The following is a 13,090-nucleotide window of genomic DNA, read 5'->3' on the forward strand; positions in this document are numbered from 1 at the left end:
ATCCAGCATTAGTTTTTTTATTCATTCACTGGACAAGAGCATCGTTATGTAGGCCAGAATTTATTGTCCATCGGGCATTCAAGAATTAACCACATTGCTGTGGATCTGGAGTCATATGTAGGCCAGTTTGCTTCCCTAAAGGACATTAGTGCACAAAATGGGTTTGTCCCCAGTAATTGACAATGGGCATCATTAGACTCTTCAATCCAGATTTTAATGGAATTCAAATTTCACTATTTGCCCTGGCAGGATTTGAATCTGCATCCCTGGTAAATTTCCTCAGTCTCATTAACAGTCCAGTGATAATACCACTAGGCCATCATCACCCCATCAGTTGATGGGAAGAACATTACCCTTTCCAATTTCTATTAATAATCTAGATGTAAACATTGGGGAAATAATCTACAAATTTGCAGAAGCTACCAAGATATGTCCAAGAAACAGGAGCATGGAGAATTCTCAATTATTATAAATAGATCTGTAGAAACTAGGGAATTAGGATTGTGATTGACAAATGTTATTTTACTTAAGTAAATGTAGTATAATGCATGTGAGTATATTCAATACAAAACATACATATACCTTTCTCGAAAATGAATTGGAAACCAGTGGCAAAATAGATGTCTGAATGTTTTGTTTCATTGATCTCTAAATGTTCTAAAGGTTGTGAATGTCTAGTTGGAGCAAATGGGTCCCCACTGTGTAATTTTGGGTCAATTAAGTAAATAAGTACTAAACAAAACATACCATGTCAGGGAGTATTCTGACCAGTTCCACCATTTATCACCTGAAATAGGCAAGTGCTTTGACCACACAGAGGTGGGACCCTACAAAACATCAACATTAGCAAGGAACTGTCCAAAATTCTCTCAATTCAGGAACAGTTCCATCAGATGGAAAGTATCAATTTTAACCCTTCAATTCAATAATGGAAAGAGGGAGAAAACAGGACAATATAAGCCAGACAGCTTGATGTCTGTTGTAGGAAAGATGTTTGAACTGGTCATTAAAGAGATGATAATTGTGCTCTTAGATAATTGGGAAGTCTGAGTGATTTTGTCAAAGGGAAATTATGTTTAACCAATTTATTGGAGTCCTCTGAAGGAGTAACATGTGCTGTGGCTAAAGGGGACTCAACAAATGTATTGTATTTGAATTGCAAGAATGCATTTGATAAGTTGCCACAACAGAAGTTAATTTGGGAAATTTGAACTCATGGTATGGAGGGTAACATATGAGATTGGACAAAGATTGATTAGATAGCTGTGTATGCAAAAATAGGTCTTTGCCTAATTGGCAGGATGTGATGAGTGGAGTCCTGTCGGAGTCTATGCCAGGGTCTCAATGTTTTACAATTAATATCAATTATTTAGACAAGCAAAGTAAAGGAATGGCAGCTACATTCACTGACGAACATCAAGAAATGTAGGAAAGTATGGTGCAAAAAAAACATAAGGAGGTTGCAGACAGATATTGAAAAGTTCAGTGAGTGGGCAAAGAACTGACAGATGGAGAATATTGTGGGAAAAAAAATGGAGTTGTTCACTTTGATAGAAAAAAGGTGAAAAACAAGATATTATTTCATTGGAGATTAACTGTAGAATTCCAATGTGCAGACAGCTTTAGGTGCTCTGGTTCACAAGCCACAAAACATTATTTTGCAAGTACAGAATATAATCAAGAAGTCTAATGGAATGCAATCCTTTATTATGAACATAAAAGTAAGGGTTAATGTTTAGAGTCCAGAATGACTCTTAAGAAGAGTCATATCGGACTTGAAATGTTAACTCTGTTTTTCTCTCAACAGATGGTTCCAGACTTGTTGAGTTTCTCCAACATTTTCTATGTTTGTTCCAGAATTCCTTCAGATGATTTTGACAAGGTGGATGGGGAAAGGGTGTTTTGTCTTATTGGTCCGTCCAAAAGATCAGCCATGTTCTTACTGAGGGGCTGCGCAGGCTCGAAGGACTTCGCAGGCTCCACTTCTGCTTCTATTTCCTTCTTACACATATAATAATTTCACCATCTTGAGGCTATTGCCACTGCATTAAGACTAAATTTGGACAGTTAAATCAGCCAGTGTTCTCAATAAATTCATGTCAAGTTAGTGCGAAAGAAAAACATGTTTTCACAGCAGCCAACTGCACTCACAAAATTTACTAGGTGGGGACTCCCCGCAAGTTGAGTCAGACTGAAGGATACATTTTACCAGCCAGGTTATGCAACATATAATGGCTCTGTTAGGAATAGATCAGAAATTCAACATAGCATGCCATCCTCAGTTAAGTGAAAGGATAAACAGAACCTTAAAGTGAAGGATTCAGAAAGTTGCACAACAGAATGGTGATCAATGGAGTGACATCCGCCCTTACACCTTAATGATTGTGAGCAACACTCTATTCAGCTCCACAGGTTTTACCCAACATGCACTGATGATAGGGAGACCCATGAAAGGAACTGAGGGATTATAGGGGCTTAGCCTTTTTAAACCAGAATTTTAAGCTCTTACCAATGAGAAAACTATGGGAACCCTAATGCAGAGTATACAGGCTGCTGGCCTAGCAGCAGCAATAAACATGGGGAAGAAACAGAAACAAAGAAAGGCATACTTTGACACCAAAGTCTTACCTATTGAATATGCAATGGAAGAGAAAATAACTTCCAACTAGCACATTGTTATCATCAAAACTAGCGAATTGTTAAAGGCATTATTTAATCAAGAGGGTTACAAAATTGAAGAGAAAAATACGAACTGCAGATGTATGAGGGGAGATGCTGCAGGCATTGACAGCGCAGGTGTTTGTGCAGTCATGGCCTAGACATTAGTGCTATAAGTGATTGATTAAATAATTAACTTCTTAAGTTAAACGTTTATTTGGTGCATTGAATGATGATAGTCAACGTGCTAGTCAAGCAGGAGATATCACTAACAACACTGCATTTTATATTGTTAACATCTTAGAATCAAAGGCATGTGGATTCACAAGTTAATAAAAGAGACAGAAAAAAGTGGCCAATACAGGTATCACATAAATGTAACTTTGTGTAGCACTGTATATAAGTTGGGTTGTGAGGCATAAGTTGCTTACTTGAGGGGTCTTATTCTGGTTGCTACAAGCAATAAAGTTTAAGGACTTTTTTTTCAGTATTTGATTGTCTGTGAGATTTGTGAATAATTAGCTGAACTAAAAGGTAGCTTGTGGCAATTTGCACAAAAGGTAAAAGAATGGGCAATAAAGGCTGGCCTTGTCAGCAATGCTCACATCCTATGAAAGAATAAGAAAATACACAAATCCTCACAAGATCAAATCTAAAAAAGAACATCACTGAATTGATTACTCTCCATACATCCAATTAAAATTATTAACAACGTTGGTATGACTTTGGAAGAAAGGCCAATGAGAGAAAGGAGGATAGCTTACCTGAAGAATTAGACAGGCATTTTTTCTCAGTGGCTTGATAAGTAGATATAGACTCAATTTCTATGGAGGTACACCTGGAAGCATTGCATCCCATTTGCTTCTCTGATTCTACTATAGGTGATTTCTGAAAGGTGGTCTCCTTTCTATCGAACTCAGGTGAAGTCTCATGCTGAATTGTCCTCTAGACTCCTTCTTCTAATTTGTATCATTCTGTGAGTCAACATGGTGTTTACTCTAATGTATTAAAACAACTATTGAAGCAAATTAAATGGAACGTACTGACTGTGCATGAACCTAGTCACTTACTTTCAGATGAATGCTCTGGCTAGGACATTTCCCATGTTTCATATGTCACTGACTGCTGGACTCTAACCAATTGTCAGTTATTAAGGTTCTGGGGTGGTCAACTAATACTCTGTCAGCAGTGTTAATAAGGAAAAAGATACCTACCTGCTTCCCCTACTTCCTTTTACCCCTCCCCCCACTCCCCACCCCACTCTGATTTCCTTGGTCATGTGGGTACGCATTCACTACAACCAACCCCTTTTTGATTTGCATTAATGTTAAACAGTTTATCTGTGTTCAGCAAAATCATTATTTCAATAACAATCTATTTTAAGACCGTCTTCACTTGTGAAGTTCCACCACTCCATTAATACCCTCAACTGAAAAAGGAGGGCCTCAGTAACATAGCAAAGTTCAGTATTTTTGTCCAGTTTGAAACAGTGGGTATCCTTTTAAATACAAAATGCTCATGGTATCCAGCAACCAACTAAAGCCAGAATATTGTGACTATCCAAATCTAGTGTTGCAAGTTTAGTCACTTACATGCTTGAGAGCGAGAGAACATATGAACTAATCTGTGACTGACTGTTCTTTTTCGATTTAAGAGTTTGAATACTCAAAATTCACTAAATTCCAGTAATTCAGGTAGGTATTAAATAGATTTCTGATTAAATTATGAGCAGTTAGAAAATCTCAGGAAAGAAGCCAATCAGAGCTGCTTGAAGAAAGTAAAAAAGGACATTGAAATGCTATTTATAAAGCATTACTTAGTTTTTAGGATAACTATCTTTTTACTAATTTTCACACAGGGATTTAGGTGGATATATTGTAACATATTTTCTTATGCAGCTGTTTGTCATCTGAGGAATAAATTCGCTTGATACTTTAAACCTAAAACAATTTGTCTACATGGAGCCTTATGAAAATTTAAAGGAATTAATTAATTAACTTTTCATTTCACAGCATGTTGTCATAAGTTTACCAAGATTTCTAATAAGAATAGACACTTTGGGAGGAGTTTGCACTTACCATCAAAATATATATGTAATAGAACCAAAATTACTTAGAGTAAGAAAATTAGAAAACCCCTGAAATGTAAATGTGCTCTATTTCCAATTAGCAGCACCTTTTCTTTAAAAGCATTTACCCCTCACTGAGTTTACTAATTATTTTTAATTCTGCATAGAGAACACCATTGTCTCTTATTTAGCCAATTTATTTTTTAAAGGATATTACTTAGTTTTATTCTATTGTATTCTCTCACCCTCCAGCCAAATTCTAACATGTAGCTACGATAATATCGATAGCATTTTCTAAAACAAATTTTTCTCAGATGATTTAGAATGAAGTAAACCTGGGGATAAGGCAGCACAATGGGTCAGAATGTGACTAATTATCTCTGACCACTATTTATCAGAATAGAGATTGTAGGAATAACAGTGTAAACATGAATAATAGCATTCTTCCCAGATTATTGTTAAGGTTCTGCTAGATTATATAGAGAAAGCATGAGATTTGGAATGGTATTTAATCATATGACTTTGACTATCTGTGCAGCATTGAACCTGAGAATTCTTGGGACAAATATTGTGCATGTGCAAGTCCATACCCTAACTTAACAGCTGTCATTTTGATATATCTCAAGTTAATTCAAAAATTGGTTTAATCAGAAATGTAACAACAGAAATTGAACTTTTGCAAAATATGTTGTCTAAGGGACCAATATTTATATGTATAGGCTTAATTCTGTATTTTTAAGCCGTTTGAACAAGCAAAAATTTTTGCAATCTTCTTCAGGAACTATAAACTTTTATAAATGGGGCCAATTCCACGATTTACAAGGCACAAGTCAGGAATATAATGGAACTAACTCCACTTTCCTGAATAAATGCAGAACCAATAACAATCAAGTTTAACACTATCCGAGGCAAAACAGCCCACTTCTTCACCTCATCCACCACCTTAAGCAATAACACCTTCCTGAGCCAGCATAATGTGTATTATCTACAAGGTGTGCTGCAGAAATTCATTATGCCCCTGTTGACCACTCTTTCCATATACTATCTGGAAAAACAAGGAGAGCAAACACTTAGGAACATCACCACCCACAAGTTCCACACACAATCCTGATTTTGAAATATATCATTGTTCCCATAACAGCACTAGGTCAAAATCCTTGAACTCTTTCACTAATAGCACTGTGGGATTGCCTTCACCACCCTGCAGCACTCCAAGTAGGTAACTCACCACTACTTCTGAAGGGCAATCATGGATGGACAACAACTGTTACGACTTAACAGCAGTGTTCATATCCCACAAGTGAACATTTAGGACAAATCTGGTATCAGGATGACGATCAAGCACAATAGGACATCTTTAAGACACCTTAGAAATTATACGTTAGCACAATATCAAAGATCTTTCAGCAATGGGAAATCAGCAGCACCCAAGGGAGTCAGAGAAGGACCTTGCTTAGTTTGCAAGTCACTATTCATAAACACTCATTCTACTTCTGACAGGCAGCGAGGGAGAATAGGTTGATGTTTGAACTCAGATCAATAGGTTCCTAGAATCTGACTTGCAGCTTAGTGGCTGAGCCCTGCTATAAGATGGGAATGGAAAATGAAATCATCTCTCATGCTTATTTCACTTTTGTGTATCTAATTGTACCAGATACAATGTTGGTTCAGAATGCCAAGTACATATCAAACTATTGCAGCAACGTCTTGGGTCTAAATTAGAGATTGCTAACTGTCTGTCATGAACCTTTCATGATTCAAAGCTATTACCCTTTCCCATGCTGTAGATACAAGGACCACCTTATAGAAATACTACAGTAGATAGATATTGGAACATTTCAGAAAGGCATTATCAAATTATGATGAATATGAATTACAGTGCGTGGAGGATTCTTGTACTAACTGATAATTTCATACAAAAGAATCAAATAAAATATTGGGAAAACTAAAACCATTGCTTTAGTTCCCATTCCAAATTTTATTCCCTAACTACTGATTCCATCCTCCTCTTTGACAATTGTCTGCGATTAAGCTAGTTGATTTGCAACCTTGGTAGCACATTTGATTCTGAGATGAGCTTCCAACCATATATTTATGACATCTGTAGGACTGCCCATTTCCAACTCCATAATATTGCTTGACCTCACTCTGTCTCAGATCATCTGCTGCTGAATATTTCATCCATGACTAAACTTGACTATTCCAAGACGCACTTATATTGTACATTCTGTAAACTTAAGGTCATCCAAACCTCTGCTGTCCATGTCTTCACTCACAGCAAACTTTGCTCACCTATCCAGCATTGATTGACCTTGATTACCAATCAAGCAATGTCTTCATTTGAAAATTCTCATCCTTGCTTTCAAATATCTTCAATGGCTTACTTCTCCCTCTGCTAATTTAGTAATAAAGAAAAGAAATTGAAGCAAATCCTGCATTATCTTTTAGGATATCCTGCCTTATGTCCCCAAAGATCTCTGGGTTGGAATCAGCCATTTAGTCACAGAAAGACCCAGGGCAGAAACCCAGGACCCTCAGTAGACGTAATCTTCAAGTTGAGAGATAATCAATGTCGATAATTAATACAGTCAACTATGGCAACTGCTATAAAAATAGATATGGACCTCTGTAATGTATTGCTGTTTGACACGTACAGCAGTTGCAGAGTATTGAAATGGAACTGTTCGTGATTTGTGAAAGTGAGTGTATTGTGTGGAGTGGGCACAGTAAACAGTCTGCCTGGATATCCATAAAGAAAATAGCTGATGGGTTTTCTCGAACAATTCAGATTTCTTTCTTCAAGGAAGCCCTGGTGTAACAATCTGGGACTGCAACCTAGAGCATTCGCTACAAGACACAGTGCATAAACTATGCTAGCTGTTTTAGGCTTACTTTCTTTCCTAACGTATAGAATTCTTTTTATTGTCAACATTGATTATATGTTATTTATATTGATAAACTCACCATTCCAGAAATTTAATAAACTATTTTTAAATCATCAGAATACCAGAGCTGGCTAATAAATGTAAATTAAAAGAAAACAATTTGAGTCACATTTCTGAACAACAGAAGTTCAGAAACAGCTAGTTTGCCCAGCCTCTTTTCTGACAAATGCTATTACATTTGGTTTTTGGGGGGAGGAGGGGAGAGAACAAAAACAAATCAAAAACATTTGAACATGGGGTAAAGTCAAAAAGAACTTCAATCTGGTGTTATAGACACCAGGATGATATGCCATTACACAATACTAGAATAATGTAAGAAATTGAATCCTGACCTTGACCTCGCAATCAAATTGAAACATTGAGTAGAGTAGAATCCATTCATAGAATGGACCCATTCTGGCAAACTCTATTTGCTATCCTCTGTCTTAGGTGGGCAAACCAAAAGTAGCCTCAGCAAAGCTTGGAGATAAGTATCCTGCCCAAATCCTTAGCTGAATGGTTTCAAGAGTGGCAAAATATTAACCCTTAAGCAGTATCAAAGAAAATTACAATGATTACAGTATACTGTTACTATTAACATTGAACAAGGGGAAAGATACTATGGATTTTATGATTTCACATGCATTATTTAATGTCACTGTTACATCAAAGTCTATATTTACTTTTCTTTGCTTGTTAAACAAAAGAAAACAGATATGAGTCTAAGTAGGATAATGCACTATTTCAAAATATATACTTCATCTAATTAGTTAATGGAGAAAATACGCTTTCACTTTTAAAACATAATCTTTACGAATAAAAAGTTAACCATGCTTCCTTAATGCAAGTACATGTCATCTAATCACTTACTGGAGTTACAAGTATTTCTGCTGCCTGGCTGCTACAAGGGCTGGCTTTCACCTTCACCTTTTCTTGCGCCCTGAAAACAAATTACAAGTTTATATTCTCAATAAAAAAATGTGTCTTTGCCTGATCCAGCCAAACACGGGGTAGGACCTTTTGCGCATATCATCAGGAAACTAATTGTTATGGTAAGTTAATATGAACACATGAATTAGGTGCAGTCATTTGGGCAACTAGGAGCGGGCAATAAATGCTGGTTATCCAGCAAAGCCCACATCTCACAAATGAATAAATAAAAAGACTATTCAGCCCCATGAGCCTGCTGCACTATTCAATAAGATCATGGCTGACCTAATTGTGCTTTGAATTTTCCATTCCCATTTACTTTCCAATAACCTTTGAGTCCTTTGTACCAGTTTCTACAAACATCCATCTTGAAAATAATCAGTGACACTACCTCCACTGCCTTCTGCGAGCCCTTTTTTTTTACTTTTTTCCACTGCCTTCTGTGGCAGAATTTCAAAGTTACACAATCCTCTGAGAGAAAAGAAATTCTCCTCATCTCTCCCCTGCAAGGGTGACCTCTAATTTTAAAACTGTGACCCCTAATTCTGAACTGATCCACAACAAGAAACATCTTTTCCATGACCTTGTCATGACCATTGAGGATCTTGTACACTACAATCAAGTCACCCCTCAATCTTCTAACCTCCAGTGGAAAAAAAAGCCCCAACTATGCAATATATCTCATAGGACAACCCATTCATTCCAGGTATCAATCTAGTAAACCACCTTTGAACAACCTCCAATGCATTTTCATCCTTTCTTAAATAAGAAGATTAAACCAACACAAATATTAAAGATATGATCTCACCAATGCTTTGCATAATTGAATCATAACATCCTTAATTTTATGTTCAATTCCTTTTGTAATAAAAGATAGCAAACCACTTGCCCCCTTGATAATGTGTTGGACCTGCATACTAATATTTTGTGACTCATGCAGCAGAACACCTAAATCCCTCTGTACCACAGAATTCTGCAACCATTGCCATTTAAGTAATTTTTTTATTCTCTCTGCCTAAGTGAACAAGTTCACTTTGTCCCATATTATACTCCATTTATCAGATTTTTATCAATTTATTCAACCTACCTTTATCTGTCTACAACTTTCTTATGGCACCTCCTACCTCATGAACTTTTATTGCAAAAGTATTTAATGTGGCATCTTATCAAGTGTCTTCTGGAATTCTAAATATAGTACAGGCAATTCGACTACAATGTGGTAGTTCTATTGTCATACAATCCCTTGTTATAAGAAAATCATGTAATAGCAGCACCATTTAAACTAATGGGGTTGGAACCACGTTACAACCAACACACGCTTTAAAATTTCGTGCATTAGAAACAGAGTCCCCAAATCGTCAATCGTGTTATAGCAGATTTGTGTTAATGAAATGCACATTATAGCAGGACAACCTGTATTTCTGCAGGCTCACTTTTGTCCTGACTGTGTTACTCTTTCAAATAACTTATCCAAATGTTGGCTAAATATCTGAGACTTGGGTTTCAATCCAGCTCCAAATTATGGGAAAAAAGTTTATTTTTCCCAGTGATGTGAGACGTCTCTAAATAGAACATGACCAATATCAATCCCACTCCCACAGAATATGGTGCCTTATTTGCACAGAATAGTCCATCTTTTGGTAGAGGCTGGCTTTAAACCACTAACCTCAAACAAAGGGGTAATAACAAGTGTCATGAAGAGAAATGTGACTTTGTTAAACAGCTGCACTCTTCAGTGGGTGAAACGGAAGCAAATTTTCAGAATGTCTAAGCAACTTTGTATCTATTGTGGAGCCAAAGTGGAACAGTTATTTTTCATCATTCCTCACCAGCTTTCCTATCCTCTGAAGAAAGCAGGAAGAGATAGAAGTTGTACTATTTGGAATTTAGAAGACTGAGAAGTGATCTTGTTGAAACATATAAGATCCTGAGAGGACTTGATCAGATGGATACCGGGAGGTGCTTCATCTTCTGGCTGGAGACAAGAACTAAGGGACAGAGTTCATGAAAGGAGATGCATGCAGTAAGTGGAGATGAGACCACAAACAGATCAGTCAAGTCGTAAGAGCAGGCTCAAGAGCCAAATGGCCTATTTTTAACCCCTAAATTCCATGTACTTGTATTTAACAAAATAAACAATATGATTAAATTAAGATTCAGCTCATCCTTAGATAACTGTGAAATGACAACTAAGCCAGTTAAACAAAGCAAACTCCAAGTAATAATGAGAATAGTAATATGTTTCTGCAATTAATCGTAAAATTCTGCCTTCTATTGAAACACAAGGGACAGGATTTTACAAAAAAAAAACTGAAGATGCTGGAAACCTGAAATAAAACAGAAATTGCTGGAGAAACACAGTAAGTCTGGCAATATCCGAGGAGAGAAACCAGAATTAATCCTTTGGGTCCAGCGACCCTTCTTCAGAACTGTTCTGTTTTTGAGCATAATTTTACACTTCACGATTAGTAGATTTGCTGGTGTTGCAAGGGTGGGGGTGGGCATAAAATTCATTGTAAGGCCATTCCATTTGCCACTCACCTGCTCCAGCCACTCCTTGGTTTTACAGTGGAAGAGGCATGGCCGAGCCCATCCTACCCACCCTTGTCTCAATAATGTCCTAATGTGGCCAATTAATGGTCGCAAAAAGGCTGTTTGCCACCCAGTCTCGGTTTGCAGGTTAGTGAGAGTAGTTAAGGGGCAAGGCTAAACCTGGAAAGTGAACTTGTTCAGGCCTCAGGTGGAAGGTAGGTGTGACAAAGCTTCCTTTCAACACTGAGTGCTCTTCAACCAGGTCTGTTCCCTGCTATTGCTCTCTCTTTGACCCTACATTGCTTATACTGTCCACCAACACCCTCACCTCACTCTCTGCCTACCCTTCTGAGCCTCACCTCTGTTTCAGCCCTGAAAGTCCCACACTTACCTGGTCCTGAACTACCTGGAGTTAGATTCTGGGGATTATTTGCAAAACCAATCAAATCTACTGTAGCTTCTGGCACTGTTGGGAACAGAAAGCTGCTGGCTAGTCACACTCCAGAAGGGGAACATTATCGTCCAAAAACTCCTGGCCCAGAAAGCGTATGTTTTATTTATAAATACAGTAGTAAAACATTATGCAACTAAGTATTGCCTAAGTATTCTGTATGTCAGAATGGGAGCATGATCTCTTCTCTAACTATTAACTCAGTACTTTCTGAGGCACTCTCCATGGTCACTGTCAAAAGGGACTATTTTTATGTAGGTTTTATTCTACCTTGCTCCTTACCAGTATGCCTATAACAACCAAAAAACTTAACACACTGCAAGTCACAGGAAAAGCTTGCCATATTAACAGCTGTGACTTCAACGAGCAATAAAAAGATCGTTAATACAGTCTCACAGAGAAAACTATTCATGGACTAGTATATTACTGATGACCAGAAAGTTGTTTTAAATGATATTTCCTGAGTAATTACCTTGAGTTTGATACTGAGGTATCATTGGTTTCAGTATTGATATTTTTATTGGAAAGTGCTGAAGTAGTCATTCCACTATGCATGCCAATTGGAGGGATGCTGGCTGTTGTTACAGAATTTAAAGCTTCCTCACTATTGTTCAAATCCTTGACAGAAGTGACTGCTGAATTTGTTTTACTACAATTTGTATTCTTCCCTTCTGTTCCTTCTGAGGAATTTCCCTGGACGGCTTCCTGACACATGAGAGAGGATTTCCATACATTCGGATTATCTACTTTTTCTGCCTTTGTTGTTTCTGCTTTTGCATTTGCACGTTTGTATTTCCTGCTTTTAGGTTCCTTGTCTTTTGTGGCATCCTACATGAAAAGAAAATTTTATTCTGTGTGTTTGAAAAAGTAAAATAATAAGCTAGAAACCATAAATCATTTTGGAACTTCTTGCATTTATTTTATCCAGTTAAAAGCACAAATCATTGGAATGTACAAGATTTTGTTTTCTAATATTGGAAGCATTCAAATGTCTTAAAATAAATGTTGCATATGTCACTGTCGAGTGGAAAAAGCTGATATTTTCTGAAAGGCAAAATCTATTGACACCCTATTACGGATACAATTTAAAGGCTTAGATTAAGGTGAAGTGCATTCTTGTAGGATCCATGCATGTTGTTCCTATTGCAATGAAGTACAAGGCATTATTATTCTGATGCTGCCATGTTCCTATCTGAGTTGTTTTGGGGCCAGATACTGAACAAAGATTACACTTCATGATAGTTTTTTACTTGATAGCACAAATCTCACAATTGGTCTTAATTTAAAAATTCAGAAGTGTTTAGTAAAATATCAAACCTACTAGCTTAACTACATTTGAAATTTTGAACTTTACCTCTATTATGTCAGAAAGTCATACAGTCATACAGCATGGAAACAGACCTTTCAGTCCAATTCATCCATGCCGCCCAGACATCCAAATCTGACCGAGTCTCATTTGCCAGTATTTGGCCCATATCCCTCTAACCCCTTACTATTCATACACCTGTGCGGATGCCTTTTAAATGT

The 13,090-nt window shown here is 37.1% G+C and overlaps 1 protein-coding gene across 1 annotated transcript in view; it reads right to left on the reverse strand.

The window, feature by feature from the left end:
- The window catches only part of LOC122556908 (cyclin-dependent kinase-like 2), a 102,836-nt gene that overhangs the window by 45,381 nt on the left and 44,365 nt on the right, over positions 1 to 13,090 (reverse strand). The window contains exons 8-9 of the mRNA XM_043704160.1: positions 12,036 to 12,391; positions 8,521 to 8,590 (exon numbers count right to left, since the gene is read on the reverse strand). Coding sequence (XP_043560095.1) covers positions 8,521 to 8,590; positions 12,036 to 12,391 — 426 coding nt within the window. The remainder of the gene's footprint in view (positions 1 to 8,520; positions 8,591 to 12,035; positions 12,392 to 13,090) is intronic.

Source organism: Chiloscyllium plagiosum, chromosome 14 (genome assembly GCF_004010195.1).
Source record: "Chiloscyllium plagiosum isolate BGI_BamShark_2017 chromosome 14, ASM401019v2, whole genome shotgun sequence".
Lineage (NCBI taxonomy): Eukaryota > Metazoa > Chordata > Chondrichthyes > Orectolobiformes > Hemiscylliidae > Chiloscyllium > Chiloscyllium plagiosum.